The sequence below is a fragment of the Coenobita brevimanus genome, chromosome 15, assembly GCF_032717465.1.
Source record: "Coenobita brevimanus isolate Jiangsu-jjx chromosome 15, ASM3271746v2, whole genome shotgun sequence".
NCBI lineage: Eukaryota > Metazoa > Arthropoda > Malacostraca > Decapoda > Coenobitidae > Coenobita > Coenobita brevimanus.
In genome coordinates, this window is record NC_136968.1 from 34,804,553 (window position 1) to 34,820,790 (window position 16,238).

General features: G+C 46.1%; 1 protein-coding gene across 1 annotated transcript; it reads left to right on the plus strand.

Annotated features, from left to right (window-relative positions):
* The first annotated feature begins 1,218 nt into the window (after positions 1 to 1,218).
* Positions 1,219 to 15,974, plus strand: LOC145390747 (uncharacterized). Its single transcript, XM_080265543.1, has 8 exons — positions 1,219 to 1,313; positions 1,814 to 2,004; positions 2,594 to 2,814; positions 10,849 to 10,981; positions 11,800 to 11,977; positions 12,401 to 12,681; positions 12,739 to 12,825; positions 15,141 to 15,974. Exons 1-8 carry the CDS (start codon positions 1,219 to 1,221, stop codon positions 15,917 to 15,919), a joined length of 1,965 nt encoding a protein of 654 aa, XP_080121669.1. The 3' UTR covers positions 15,920 to 15,974.
* The last annotated feature ends 264 nt before the right edge of the window (positions 15,975 to 16,238 follow it).

The window sequence follows — 16,238 nt, forward strand, 5'->3', positions numbered from 1 at the left end:
CAAAGTAGATATTTCCAGCAAAGTAGATATTTCCAGCAAAGCAGATTTTTCCAGCAAAGCAGATTTTTCCAGCAAAGCAGATATTTCTAGCAAAGTAGATTTTCCAGCAAAAGCAGATATTTCCAGCAAAGTAGATTTTCCAGCAAAGTAGATATTTCCAGCAAAGTAGATTTTCCAGCAAAGTAGATATTTCCAGCAAAGTAGATTTTCCAGCAAAGTAGATATTTCCAGCAAAGTAGATTTTCCAGCAAAGTAGATTTTCCAGCAAAGTAGATATTTCCAGAAAAAAAAATCCAGGAAAGTAGATTTTTAGTCCCCGTAATGTTTGTTGACGAATCAGAAGCCTTCTTGTTGGTATGGTAGAATGTGTGTGTGTGTGTGTGTGTGTGTGTGTGTGTGTGTGTGTGTGTGTGTGTGTGTGTGTGTGTGTGTGTGTGTGTGTGTGTGTGTGTGTGTAGGGGAAAATAAGGATGCAGTATATACTTCCTACAGAGAGTGAGAGAGATTATACTTCCTACAGGGAGAGAGAGAGAGAGAGAGAGAGAGAGAGAGAGAGAGAGAAACACTAAAATAGAAACATAGGAAATTTGTCAATTATTGATCGTGACCTTTGATGGATTTAGCCTCTCTCTCTCTCTCTCTCTCTCTCACACACACACACACACACACACACAGATGCCTAACCAAAATTCAAACAAATCACACACTAACCGCTCACTGAAATTCCATCTTTCAAATGACCACGTAAAGAAAAAAAAAAATCATTCTCAGACACGTTAGGTAGACAGACAAAAAAAAAATAATAATAATAATAATAATAATAATAAATACAACTCTACGATTTTTATTTTAACTTGGCCCAGATTTTCGTCATTTTGCAGCTTATTCCACATAGCTCAGTGGCCGAAAAAGACAATGCTACAGCTCTCCATCCTTTCCATTGCACTTCTTCGTGACTAGCACCATATTCTAGCGTTAAACTCTTACAACTTAGGATTCAAGATGGAAAGATGGCAATTTTAGGCAAAGACAATACTACAGCTCTCCATCCTTTCCACTGCACTTCTTCGTGACTAGCATCATAGTGTTAATCTCTTATCATAACTTAGCATTCACGATGGAAAGGTGTCAATTTTAGGCCAAGTTAGAGTAAAAGGAGTATAGAAAAATAAAATAAATCTCTTCCTCACAGGTGTTACGTAATGGCGGAATTCGGATATGAGAGGCGACCCAAGAATTAAATTTGGTTGCAATGAAAAGGGTGTGTGGCTATGGGTAGTCTTAGAGGCAGTGCTGGTGTGGATGTTGGTGTGGTGAGGAGTGGTAGTGGTGTGGATGCTAGTGTGGTGAGGAGTGGTAGTGGTGTGGAGGCTGGTGTGGTGAGGAGTGGTAGTGGTGTGGATGCTGGTGTGGTAAGGAGTGGTAGTAGTGTGGATGTTGGTGTGGTGAGGAGTGGTAGTGGTGTGGATGTTGGTGTGGTAAGGAATGGTAGTGGTGTGAGTGCTGGTGTGGTGAGCAGTGGTAGTGGTTGGGATGCTGGTGTGGTGAGGAGTGGTAGTGGTGTGGATGCTGGTGTGGTGCGGAGTGATAGTGGTGTGGTAAGGAGGAGTGGTGGTGGTGTGGACGTTGGTGTGGTGAGGAGTGGCAGTGGTGTGGGTGGTGTAGGGAGCAATATAAGTGGTGTGGGTGGTGTAGGGGGCAGTATAAGTGGTGTGGGTGGTGTGGGGGGCAGTAGAAATGGTGCAGGTGGTGTAGGGAACAGTATAAGTAGTGTGGGTAGAAGTAACAGTGGTGTGGGTGGGTGTGTGAGCAGTATAGAGAAGATTTTAGGGAGCAGTGTGGGTGATAAAGGCGCCAGTGTGGGTGCGGGTGTGGGTGCGGGTGTGAGTGCGGGCGTGGGTGCGGGTGCGGGGTGTCTCGTAGCTGCGGTTAAAAAGGGTCACTATCGCCATGTTAAGTTGCTTCTGGAGGCTGGTGTACCCGTCAATGCCACCGATCAAACAGGTATTTATCTCCACCTACTTTCCACTTATAATCTGGCCACTTACATGCCTATTTACACACTTATATTTACGATTTTAAGTCTGTTTGTTCACTTATATACCTACTTACCCCAGACAGATTTATAGAGCAGATTGTTAGAGGGACTTGTATTGAAAAGAACAAATCAAATCTTTAGTGCGACCGCATTTGGATTACTGTGTGCAGTTTTGGTGGCAGTGTCTTGTGAATATTAGTTTCTTAGGTGACAAGATTACCTAAGCAAATCTACCCTTCCCATCTACCCTACCTTACCCTACCCTACCCTACCTTATCTTACCCTACCCTACCCTAACATCTAACTAATTCCATTCCCTACCCTACCCACACCCCTACCCTACCCTACCCTACCCTACACCCCCCTACCCTACCCTGCCCTACCTTACCTTACCTTACCCTACCCTACCCTACCCTACCCTACCCTATCCTATCCTACCCTAACCTACACCCCCCTACCCAACCCTACCCTGCCCTACCCTACCCTAACATCTAATTTTACCTTCATTCCCTACCCTACCCTACCCTCAACCTTACCCGCTCCCACCCCCACCAGGGTCCCGTGCCCTTCTGTGTGCGGTGGCCAGTGAGGGTGAGGACAGGGGTCAGGGGAGGGGGTCAGGTCGTGGTGGGGGTGATGGGGGTCGTGGGGGCCTAGTGGGGGAGCTGCTACGGGGGGGGGCAGACCCTAACCTTGGAGATGCACGTGGTACGACCCCCCTCATGCTGGCGGCCATGGCTGACTGTCCACGTGCAGCCCTGACTCTACTGCAGCACGTGAGTATGTGAGAGAGAGAGAGAGAGAGAGAGAGAGAGAGAGAGAGAGAGAGAGAGAGAGAACTGTACCCTCACAATCGATTATATATCCACCTATCCATCCATCCTTCATCCTATCCTACGTTGCCCCATGAGGAGCGTAGGAGCCCGGGGCTAGGCAAATTTGTCCTGACGTTTGATGAGTGACAAGCCTCACTCATCCCTGAATGGCATTACGTGAGCAATAAACCCCAACCACCCCTTGGATATAAACCTTCACTGGCTCAATCCGATTGGAGCACCTTTATTACCCACTAAACCACCAGGGGCCATAATTTGGTTACATGGTTACCACCCAGCGTAGTAAGTGATTTCCTGGTGTACAGGAAACCATTTGGCTTGTCACTCAGTGTAGTCACCCACAGGCAGAAGGAAGAGGAAAGAATGAAGGAAAGAAAGACAAAAGTGGAAGTGTAAAGCCACCCGTAGGCAGAAGGACGAGGAATGAATGAAGGAAAGGCAGAAGTGGAAGGAAGGAAAGGAGGGAGGAGAGGAATGGGCAGACACCCGAGAGCAGCACTACATCGAGTAAGTGGATGGTGAGCGCCCCCACCTACCAACATATTTTTCTTGCTGTGAGAGAGAGAGAGAGAGAGAGAGAGAGAGAGAGAGAGAGGGCAAAATAAGCAGTATAAGCCAGACTGGATAGTTTAAATATTTAATCAAAGGCAACGATTTACCATTAAAAAAAACGTTTACAGCTGCATGGCGCCCTGGATCGATAGACAGATAGATACATGGAGAGAGAGAGAGAGAGAGAGAGAGAGAGAGAGAGAGAGAGAGAGAGAGAGAGAGAGAGGTAAAGAGAGAGGAAATTGAAGGGATAGAGAGTGTGAAGGAGAGGGGGAGGGAGGGAGGTAGCACGTAAGAGAGGAGGGAGGGGAGGGGAGGGGAGGGGAGGGGGAGAGGAGGGGAGGGGAGGGGAGGGGAGGGAGACATCAACATCGATCATCAATACACTTGCATTCCTCCACCTTACTCCCTCCCCCCCCTCCTTTCCTCCTCTCCCTACCTCCCTTCCCTCCCTCCCTCCCCCCCTCTTCTTTATTTCATTCCCTCTCTCCAGCCATCTCCTCCCTTTCTTTCTCCCTTCCTCTTTCCTCCACTCCCTACCCCTCCCTCCCTAACTTCCCTCCCTTCCCCCCTCCCTCTTTTCTCTTCCTCTCCTTCTTTTTCTTCCCTTCCTTCCCTCCTTCTCTCCCTCTCTTTTTGTGGTGGCAACGTGTAGTGAGAGAGAGAGAGAGAGAGAGAGAGAGAGACAGACAGACAGACAGACAGACAGACAGACAGACAGACAGACAGACAGACAGAGTGTGTGTGTGTGTGTGTGTGTGTGTGTGTGTGTGTGTGTGTGTGTGTGTGTGTGTGTGTGGTAGTACCGTATATTGGTGTGGCAGTGCGGTAGCCATGTGTGGTTGTGGTAGCGAAGTGTGTATAGCGAGACCTTGGTGTGGTAGTAACGTGTGGTAGTGTGGTAGAATGAATAGTAAAATGTGGAGGTAGTGTGTGGTAGTGATATACTGATGTGGTTGCAACGTGTGGTAGTGTGGTAGTAACGTGTGGCAGTATGAACAGTCACATGTGGTGGGAGTGTGTGGTAGTGATATGTCGGTGTGGTAGCAATGTCAGGCAGTGAGGTAGTAACGTGTGGTAGTGTGGTAGTATTGTGGTGATGTGGTAGGGAAATGTATGTGATAATGTTTTGTGTGGCAGCAACGTAAGCGTCTGGTGGCAACTTCTCTTAGTGTGTGGTAGTGACTGGTTGGTGTGGTAGACAGCTGTGGTAGGGAAGTGTGGTAGTGTGGCGAGGAAATGTGATATGTGGTAGCAACGTCTGACTGTGGTAGTGTGGTAGGGAGGTGTCTTGATGTGGACTCTGACAGTGTAGTGTGGCATGGAAGTGTGTTCGTGTGGTGGCAACATGGTAATGTGGTAGGAGGTGTGGTAGTGTGGCTGTAATGTCTGACAGTATGGTAACAACATGGTAGTGTGGTAGGATGTGTGGTAGGGAAGTGTGGTAGTGTGGCAAGGAAGTGTGTTTGTGTGGCAGCAACGTCTGGTAGTGTGGTAGCACCAAGGTAGTGTGGTAGCATGTGTGGTAGTGTTGCAAAGAAGTGTGGTAGTGTGGCAGCAACGTCTGATAGTGTGGTACGAACGTGGCAGTGTGGTAGGACGTGTGGTAGTGTTGCAAAGAAGTGTGGTAGTGTGGCAGAAAGGTCTGATAGTGTGGTACGAACGTGGCAGTGTGGTAGTGTGGTAGGAAGTGTGGCAGTGTTACTAGGAAGTGTATTAGTGTGGTAGCAACGTCTGGTAGTTTGGTTGCAACGTCTGACAGTGTGGTAGTGTGGTGGTGGTGCGGTACAACTCTTTCTCCTCTGCCGGACGTACGAACAGACCTGTGTGTGGTGGAGGCAGTTCAGGTGTTGTAGTGGACTGTGGTGGGTGTCACTACGGTGTGCTGCAAGTGTGGCTAATTGTGGCGAAGTGTGGTTAATTGTGGTGGAGCGTGGCTGATTGTGGTGAAAAGCAGTTTTTTGGGTAGTAACTGTGGTAGAAATCGTGAATTCTGTGGTTAAAATGTGGTAGACTTGTGGAGATGTGGTGGAGTGGTTAATCGTACCGGAAGTGTAGCTAACTTGGAAGGAAACAGGTAGAAATGTGGCTAATTGTGGTAAATGTGTGGTTCATTGTGGTAAATAAGAGGTTCATTGTGGTAATGTGGTTGACTGTGGTAGAACTGTGGTTAACTGTGGTAAAAGTGTAATGAATTGTGATAGAAGTGTGGTTAATTGTGGTAGAAGGGTGATTAATTGTGGTAGGAATGTGGTTAATTGTGGTAGAAATGTTTACTGTGGTGGAAATGTAGTTAATTGTGGTGGAAATGTGGTTAACTGTGGTGGAAATGTAGTTAACTGTGGTGGAAATGTGGTTAATTGTGGTGAAATGTGGTTAATTGCGGTAGTGTGGTTACTGTGGTGGAAATGTGGTTAACTGTGGTGGAAATGTGATTAACTCTGGTGCAAATGTGGCTAACTGTGGTGGCACTGCGGTAGAAATGTGGCTAATGGTGGAAATGTGGCAAACTGTGGCAGAAATGTGGCTAACTGTCGTAGAAGTTAGACTGGTTGTGGCCAAAATGTTTAAATGTGGTAGTAATGTGTCTACTTACTGAACTGTGGTTAACTGTGGCAGAAACACGAATATCTGTGGCAAAGTGTGGTTAATTATGTTGGGAGTGTGGTTAATTATGTTGGAAGTGTGGATAGCCTCCCCCCCGTCTCTCTCTCTCTCTCTCTCTCTCTCTCTCTCTCTCTCTCTCTCTCTCTAAACGTAAATATTATTATTTTTAAAAACTCATGGATCGGAGCTGTCACACACCTACATACGTACATACATACATATACACACATACATACATACATAACACCAAAAGCTTACTGATCTGTGGTAGAAATGTGGTAGAAATGTCGTGGGGCTGATAATTGTGGTAGAATTGTGGTAGGACTGATAATTGTGGTAGGAGTGATCATTGTGGTAGGACTGATAACTGTGGTAGGACCGATAATTGTGGTAGGACCTATAACTGTGGTAGGACTGAGAATTGTGGTAGGACCTATAACTGTGGTAGAATTGTGGTAGCACTGATAATTGTGGTAGGACTGATAATTGTGGTAGGACCTATAACTGTGGTAGGACTGATAATTGTGGTAGGACTGATAACTGTGGTAGGACCTATAACTGTGGTAGAATTGTGGTAGCACTGATAATTGTGGTAGGACTGGGAATTATTGAGGGTCATTGGCTATCGACTGAATGCAGAAATCAATAACGGTGAATGTTGTGCAACTGTGGCGGAAGTGTGGTGGGACTGTGGTAGTGCTGTGAAAATTGTGGTAGGATTGTGGCAGAACTGAAAATTGTGGTAGAACTGAAAATTGTGGTAGGAATGTGGTTGAACTATGAAATCTGTGGTAGGACTGTGGTAGAACTGTGAAAATTGTGGTAGGATTGTGGTAAACTCTGACAATTGTGGCAGGACTGTGGTAGAACTGTGAAAATTGTGGTAGGATTGTGGTAGAACTGAAAATTGTAGTAGGACTGTGAAAACTGTGGTAGGATTGTGGCAGAACCGTGAAAATTGTGGTAGGACTGTGGTAGAACCGTGAAAATTGTGGTGGGACTGTGGTAGAACTGTGAAAATTGTCGTAAGACTGTGGTAGAACTGTGAAAATTGCATTACGATTGTAGAAGAAGTGTGAAAATTGTGGCAGGACTGTGGTAGAACTGTGAAAATTGTGGCAGGACTGTGGTAGAACTGTGAAAATTGTGGCAGGACTGTGGCAGAACTGTGAAAATTGTGGTAGGATTGTGGCAGAACTGAAAATTGTGGTAGGACTGTGGTTGAACTGAAAACTGTGGCAGGATTGTGGTACAAGTGTGGCAAACTGTGGTAGAAGTGTTTAAACTGTTATGATTGTGATAGGACGGTGGTGGAATATCAGTAGAATTGTGGTGGACTGTGGTAGAAATGTATTAGATTGTGGCAGAAGTGTGGTAGAACCGTGGTAGAAGTGTGGTGGGACTGCCGCAGGAGTGGGGCAGAGCTGTGGTAAAAGTGTGGTGGGATAGCAGTAAGTTTGGTGGGACTGTGGAAGAATCGTGGCAGAAGTGTGGTAGAAGTGCTAGGTGGTGGGACTGTGGTAACGTGTGGTGGGACTGTGTTTACATAAAGTGTGGTAGGACTGTGGCGGAATGTGGTGGGACTGTGGTAGAACTGTGGTAGTGCTATTACAAGTGAAATAAAGGTGTGGTAGTTCTAATAATGCCATTAATGCGTAGTAGGTGTGGTAAAAGTGTGGTGCGATTGTGGTGGCGTTATGTGTGGTAGAAGTGTGGTGGTAAGTGTGGTGGTGTTAAGCGTGGTGGAAGTGTGGTGGGAGTGTGGTGGTGTTGTGGTGGAAGTGTGGTGGTGTTAAGTGTGGGGGTTAGGTGTGGTGGTGTTAAGTGTGGTGGTGTTAAGTGTGGTGGTGTTAATTGTAGTGGTGTCAGTGTGGTGGAAGTGTTGGTGTATCGTGGTGTGTGGCAACCGTTGAACTGTGATCGACCTAGACACACACACACACACACACACACACACACACACATAGACCACACACACACACACACACACACACACACACACACACACACACACACACACACACACACACACACACACACATAGACCACACACACACACACACACACACACACACACACACACACACACAAAACACAAACACACACTTAACAATGACTCTAACATCCATAAAATAATAATAATAATAATAATAATAATAATATCTAAACAGTCTAATTATGTACATCGACCTTTTATGTGCGTCTGTCAAGCTATGTGCGTGTAATTATGTAAGTCAAGGAATGTACACGTGTATAGATCGACATCCACCAGTGACGTCACCATGCAATCTGGCTCTGTTGCATAAATTTACTGATGCAATCTCGTTTATCAGCCATCAGGAGCTATTTATTCACTTATCAGCCAATTTATTCTACTTTCCTATCTATAATACATTCACCTCTCCATCCATCTACCTATCTTTTTATCCAGCTACAGTTCTTTCACCTTAACTTGGCCCAGAGTTTCGTTCTTTTGCAGTTTTATTTCACGTACGGTAGCTCAGTGGCGGATGGAGACAATGCTCTGGCTCTACATCCTTGCCTTAGCACTTCTTCGTGACTATCAGCATATGCTACAGCAGCGGTTCTCAATTAACCTGTGTCATTTCTGGTGGCGCCCCCCTAAGCCTTGGTCAACATATCCACGTCCTTCACCCTCCCCCCCCCCTCCGCTTCCTGCCACATCTAACTCTTAAAAAATTTATTATCGAATTAATGGAACTTCTCACATCCCTGTGGGAAGTTTTCTTGTTTTTGTCATTATTATTATTATTGTTAATATTAGTATTTATTTATTTATTTATATGTTATTTAAAAATTGGGTTACTTCAAAGGCAATTTGGACTAGAACTTTCAAACCTGGTCAACTTGGTCAGACACGTGTCCGCTTCTTTGGGCCAAATATGGTGGCAATCCGTCAACCAAACATTATCAGGTACACAGAAAAGGGAGTCAGCCACACAATCTGAAGAACTGCTTAAGCTTGGAAGCTGAAATTTTACCACAATATAGCCTTAAGGAGAACGCAGTGCGGGAAGTAGTGTGGTTCTCGTTCTCTGAGATCGCCCGGGGTAAAAAATTGGGGCTTTTCCGGATGTCACCCAATTTTCCATGATGGATTAAAGCTAGAGCCACCAAACTTGGTGGACTTACAGACTGTGATGACCTAAGGTGACGCGGACAAGATCATTGACCTTGACCTCAAGGTCTCTGTATGGCTCAGCTTATAGTAGGCAACGGCTGTGGGTTTTCCTTTATCAAAATAATTCTTGGACAATTTTAAGGTGTTCTAGTTGTTATTATTATTGTTACCTCAAGTTCAGATGGACGTTAAACAAGGTGAAGGCTCATACAGACTGAATTATCCCTTCTGTAGTCCACTATTCCCATTTAAGAAAGAAACTGAGAGGGAAAGGTTGATACACTTATATTTTAACTAGAGTGCAGTCCATCTAGCGATATACGACTTCTTGTAGTCTTTAAATTCTAAATGACCCGATTAGGGAGAAAGACGAAAAAGCAGGATGTTGACCAGGAGGCAGACAGCAAGGAAAAAAAAATATTACATGGGTATGACAAAAAATGTGCTTTGAAGAATATGAACAGTGAATACAAATTTATCGTTCATTGTGACACACACACACACACACACACACACACACACACACACACACACACACACACACACACACACACACTTGTTTCATTTCACTCTGTTTTTCTTGCGTTTGCTCGCACCCCCTTAAGCTGAGAACTACTGCTGTATCTAATATCCTACCAATCTATGAACTCTGTCCAACCTTCTGGCAAATCTAATATTTCTGTTCATATCTCCCCCACCTCGCATCTCTTTCTAGTTTCGTGTCAATGTAGTCATGTCTGTTCAGGTTCTGTCAATCTAGCCACTAACACTATCCATTTTTCTAGCCAACTGAATCATCTCTTCAATTTTAGCCACTTCAGTCACTTCTACCCAACTTTAATCACTTCTACCCAACTTAATCACTTCTACCCAACTTTAATCACTTCTACCCAACTTTAATCACTTCTACCCAACTTTAATCACTTCTACCCAACTTCTCGCCAATCTAACTTATTATTTACTGCCGATACAGCTACCTTCGAACCATCTCTTTAACTATGTGACTAACAGTGCTACCTATAAATTTACCAGACTAACAGCACATGGGTTCGCATCCTGGTGTGGGCAGCTGGTGCCATGTAACTCGTGTGCATCCACCCTTTGTCAGTTGGTGGGAAAAATGAATACCTACCATAACAACAATGGGATGTACCTGGAAGATACACTGGACTTGTATCCCAACATAAAAGTGTGAATAACCCAGCACAGACTCAAAGGCTCAAGTTACCGAGATGCGCACCACAGCTGTCTCATTGTGTCTGTCCCTCCTAGCAAACTTTTGTGTTTTTTTTATGCAAGGAAGCAGGAACAAGAGGTCAGGAGCCCGCAAACTATTCTTTCCAAGAAAAAACAAAAACAATACAACAGAGAGCCAAATTCAAGATCCGTTCATTTTGAGATGCCTGGACACACTGCGTTTGAAAGACTGGAGATCATTGGAAGTAGGAAATAGAGACAGAGGGAGACAGTGCCAGAGTTGACCCGCTACATAAATGAAGGACTGGAAGTAAAGGTTAACTGAAGCCAATCTGCCACCAACCTAGCCCATTCTTAACCCAATCTAGACACATCATCTCCATATCAACTTTAAGGTCAAATCTGGTCCAATGTTGCAAACCAAATCGAACAGTCATTTCAAACTAATTTGCAACCAATTATTCTGTCACTTTCAGCCTGGCACTGACCCCGGGCTGCAGGACAGTGATGGCAACTCAGCCCTGATGTACGCGGCTGCCCTGGGTCACACCAACGTTGCTTTACTCATCCTTGCAGCGTACAGACACCTACACCGCATCACGTTCAGAGGTGCGTGCAGCTGGGATGGACTGGGCAGGGCTAGGTTACGATTGCCTGAACTGGGGGAGGTTAGGTTAGAATCAGTTAGGCTTAGATTATGTTGGGTTAGGTTGCACGAATGAAGAAGAACGTTGTGGGGTGGATGTGGATGTGGTTGAGAAGATTAGGAGAAATACACTGACGTGGTTTGGACATGTGGAGAGAATGGAGAATGAAAGACTGACTAAGAGAGTGTATGTAGGTGAAGTGGAGGGAGAGAGAGGGAGGGGTAGACCGAGGATGAGGTGGAGGGATGGAGTTGAGAGGTATATGAGGGAGGGGGAAGTGAGCTGGGGGGAGGGCAGTCAAATGGTGGGTGACAGAGCGACTTGGAGGCGTTTTGACTGCGGCCACCCTTTGCGGGATTTGGGCGTCGGGCTATAGATAGATATATAGATAGGTTGAACTAAGATAGGTCATGTGAGGTCTTCCCATGGACAGACCAAAGAAGACACAGGACCAACTTCTGAACTGGGAACTAAAGGTCATGCAGTTTGGGCGGGAAAATGCCAGTCCACGAAAGCATCAAACACTGCCTTGCAAAACGTGGGCCTTTGTATGTAGGTAAGGACTGCACCGAGATAGGTTACACAAGGCTGGGTTAATCAGACTTTGCTGAGTTATATTATACTGGGCTGAGTAGAGCACAGTGGGTTGGGTTAGATTAGATCAGCTGGGTAGGATTAGACTAGACTGGGTTGAGTTAGGTTAGGCTAGACTGAGTTAGCTTAGACTGTGCTAGGTTAGGGTACATTAAGAGTGTAACCTTCTCACCTTCCCCTACACAGGTCAGAAAAACGCCTTGGGATTGACGGCCAAGGATCTAGCGGTAAAAAATGGTCATTCCGACATTGCGAGTCTCCTCACGCTCGACTCCAGTATTCAGCCTCGACCATCAGGCCCGTCCGATTGCATTCCCGCCACTCCTATTGATTTAGACCGACCACCTACGCCCATTCTGACCAGGTGAGGGAGAGACAGATACGTTCGTTTATAAAGGTTCCAACAAGCTTGCATGCGTCAGCCTTGGGCACCTAATGGCGTCTCTCCACGCTGCTCAATCTCTAGCAACCTCTCTTATTATCCCCTTATCCCTGAGGTCACACTGTATGAACACACCTCAGGTCTTTTGCGGCCCGCCTCTCACAACTCTACCCTCAACATTTGCAGTTCTCACCAGTTAACATCTCCCATCATAAAAGCATTAATCACAACGAGATGGCCCGGTCTTGGCACTAGAAGTACAGTAGATGAACCGATAGATAGACAGATAAACAGGATTTTTAATAATAGATAAATAGATAGACAGACATATCCTGATAGATAGATGGATAGAGAATTTCTGATAAACAACAATGTGCTCAAATTACAGAAACATGTTTTAAACAGGTTGGAACAAGACGAGAACAACCACGAAGAGGAGGGCAGCTACGGAAGAACACTGAGCCCTGAGAGAACGACTGGTAGCACTATAACAGCGGAGAACACAAAAATAACACCGCAGAACAAGGGAGGAACAGAGGACAAGAGAAGGCTAGATGAAAAGAGAACAGAAACTATAAAAACCCTGAATGAAAGCACAGAAATAGAAATCACACACTCATCCCTGAAAGAAAACGGTAAACTCATACAACATAAGGAAAACGACAACGAAGACAGGAAGGAGGGAAGTTGGGAAACAGGAGAGACGGGGAGAGACAGGAGGGAAGGAAGGAGGAGGGAGAGAAGCGAGCCACAGAGCATCGTCAAGCATGAAGGCACAGATAGGAGAGTCCAACTTCAACTTGTGTTAATTTCCTCAAGTCCTGGTTCGGGTAAGTGGATGGTTTCTGAATAATCCATTCTTTCTGCAGTTACTTCAAAGCACACACAGGTACAGTCGCGAGCAGATGAAATGGAAACACCAGCACACACACCTCTGGGTCGCTTCTACCCGATTAGTTACTAGGTGTGGGGGGGAGGGGAGTGAGAGAGGAACAAGGGAGGGGGGGAGGGAATGGAGGGGCTGGTGGAGGGAGAAAGGGCAGGGGAGGGTACGAGAGGCGTAACCATGGCTGTCCAGGTTTTACTTTATCTTAAGGATGTAGGATTGACTTTGGCCGAGCTTAATTAATCATGATGTCATACATATCACTGATAAGGTAATGGGTTTGTAACTTTGTTTTCCATTTAAGCGAGAGAGCAATATATTGTATTACACATGAAGATATGGCTAGCTTCGCAGCTCAACTGTGGCTTCATAAGAATCAAGGCAAGAGCTAAATCGTTAACCTAAAGTTTCACAATGGCTACGCCGAGTTGAAGAGGGACAGGGAGTGAGAGAGGAAGAAAGGAGATGGTAGGCTGGGGAGGGAGGGGGGGAGGGGGAGAGCTTTTGGTGAGTGGAAGGGGAGGGAGAAACAGTCTTGGCTGTCTGAGAATGAAGGTGGTTGCCAGGCATCACATTTTGATATTGACGAGTTTGTTAGTCATTATTCCCATTCTGGCAACATTCCTGGTGTGTGTGTGTGTGTGTGTGTGTGTGTGTGTGTGTGTGTGTGTGTGTGTGTGTGTGTGTGTGTGTGTGTGTATAAAGGGAACTGCGGTTCACATGAATGGAACCTTCACTTCACCAGAAATGAGCTTATATTCTGCAAGAGGGTTTGTCTCACTCCGTTCCTCACAATTTTCTTTTATCATAAAAAACATGAATACCTGTGGTTCTCGTATTTTATATTATTAATAATTATTGCTAAAACACATTAAGCACTGAAAATAGCCCATTCATTAAAGAAATTGTAATCATTACAGTTGTAATATCGAACAAATACTGACGTATGATGACTTAACTAAAAATCAATACATAGCTTTGTAAATGTGAAATCCATCTAATTCGGTTTCATATGCTTTTGATCCCTAGCATTCCCAAGATAAAAAATGTGTATAATCATGGCTAGAGTCTGATGACATATAGCAAGACATATTTATGCTGACATCCTGAATGACGAGCACAATCAACCTATTAAAATGTTCATCCATTAATTGTTGGGCACCAGAACCATCACAGACAAGTGTTAACCCGACGTGCACATATTTTCTTCACCTTTGGCTTATGACTACATTACTATTCTCCTCATTCCCCAATATTTTCCACCACACCGCTCAAACAGGTGTAACCCCCTCCCTCTTGAACCCCTTCCAGTTTCACCTCTCACCAATGAACCCCTCGAATGGAACTCGCACCTGGGGAGGGATACTTTTGAGACAGAAAAGCCTATTATAATTTGGCACGGGTGATGTGATTCACATCATGATTAATTAAGCTCTCCCAAAATCAAACATTAATCCATAATCAAGATAAAGTAAGACCTTGACAGCCATGGTTATTGCCGCCCCTCCTCTCCTCCCTTCCCTTCCCTCTCTTGATCTTTTTCCCACCACCAGCCCCTCCATACACCCCCCTCCCTCTCTCACTCTCCCGTAACTCGTCGGGTAGAAGCGACCCAGAGGTGTGTGTGCTGGTGTCTCCATTTCATCTGCTCGCGACTGTACATTTTAAAAAGCACACACACACACACACACACACACACACACACACACACACACACTGTCTAGCAGGGAAGTAGGGTGCCTCTCTTGACTCAGTGGTAACGCTGCCCGAGACAAAATCCCAGGCAGGATAATAATTAATTTGTTAAACTTTAGTGTGTCATTATGTATCTGTCAATTTTGTAACCAGTTCTCCATTATTTTGCGAGACAGATCTGTGTATACGCTGATGCACAATGATCTGTCCATCTATCTATTGCCAGACGCCTTAATCCCATACGGCGTGACCACAAACAAATCGCCTCCACGTCGCCCTGTTCCCCGCCATTTCACTGCCCCGCTCCCAATTCACACCCCCCTCTCTCATATACCTCCACTCCATCCCTCCATCTCATCCTTGGCCTTCCCCTCCCTCTCTCCCCCTCCACCTCACTCACATACACTCTCCTCATCAGTCTCTCACTCTCCATCCTCTCCACATGGCCAAAATTATTCGCCTTCTAATTAAGGTACATTGCCAGGTAAGAAAACACACAGGTAAATATAGAGGTCAGGTGGTAAACAATGCCTAACAAGCCTTCCAATCACCCTCCATTGACAGGTAATGAGGCAGACACGGAATCACTAATGGAGGTGGAACGTGAAGTGCCGGTGACTGATGGGAAGGCGGTGGAGGGCAGGATGACAGGCGGACACAAGGCCAAGAGTGTGTCGATAAACCGTAAAGTTGGCGTCGCGGGGATGCCTCGGATAGAGCAGCTGCTTCAGGAGGATTTTGAGCATCGGCCAGCGCATCGCCCACCTACGCCCGCCCGCCCATCCCTCCCCACCCTTCTCCCACCCTCACTCTCGTCATCCATAAACGCCTCACTCAATTCACTGGACACACGCTCAAATGCCTCACGCACTCTGCCATCACGAGCCAGCCAGACACAGCGAAGAGGCACATTTTCAAACCTTCCTCGCTCCTCCTCAGAACCCCGCTCCCTGTCCTCCTCCCCCTCCATCCATCGCCGCAGCTACCACGCCTACAATGACGACCAAGACGACAAGGAGGAGGTGGACTTATTAGGCTCCTCAACACGCTCTGAGGGATGGGAGCAGCTCAAATCACGGAACAGGCACGCGAACAGTCAAACCCTCTCTGACAGTCACGTGGTCCCCCTCCCGCCCATACACCACCACCAGCACGGGGATTTGGGCGGGAAGGGGCGGGCAGGGGGTCGATCGAGGGCCGGCAGGGGAGCCACAGGGGGGGAAAATGTGCTCAAAGTGGCCAAGAAGACACTGGAGCAGCTGGAGACTGTGCTGGCACCCCGGTCCAATGCAAGACCCACGGCACCCACCAACCCACCTCGCCCTGCCCACCAAGTGCACTAACCTTGACCAACACTATACCTACTGCATCTATCTATCTGTCTATCTACCTACATACCTGTCTACCTATCTATCTATATACCTATCTATCTGTTTGTCTAGCCTCACCCATATCAAACAACACAAAACATTATCTGTCTATCCACCTACCTGCAACATCTATCTTGAGACTCTATCCTTGCCCACACTTCTCTCTCTCTCTCTCTCTCTCTCTCTTTGTCTGTCTGTCTGTCTGTCTCTCCTCTCTCTCTCTCTCAACAATGCCATACACCTTATTCTTTGCACAGTGGCCTCGATAAAAGCGTCTCCTGACATTTCAATC

Bases quoted from the DNA above. Each gene is read 5' to 3' on its own strand.
- LOC145390747 (XM_080265543.1), top strand. From the start codon at position 1,219: ATGAGAGGCGACCCAAGAATTAAATTTGGTTGCAATGAAAAGGGTGTG. The intron at 2,815-10,848 runs GTGAGTATGTGA...TGTCACTTTCAG, and splicing joins CCCTGACTCTACTGCAGCAC to CCTGGCACTGACCCCGGGCT. The intron at 10,982-11,799 runs GTGCGTGCAGCT...TCCCCTACACAG, and splicing joins ACACCGCATCACGTTCAGAG to GTCAGAAAAACGCCTTGGGA.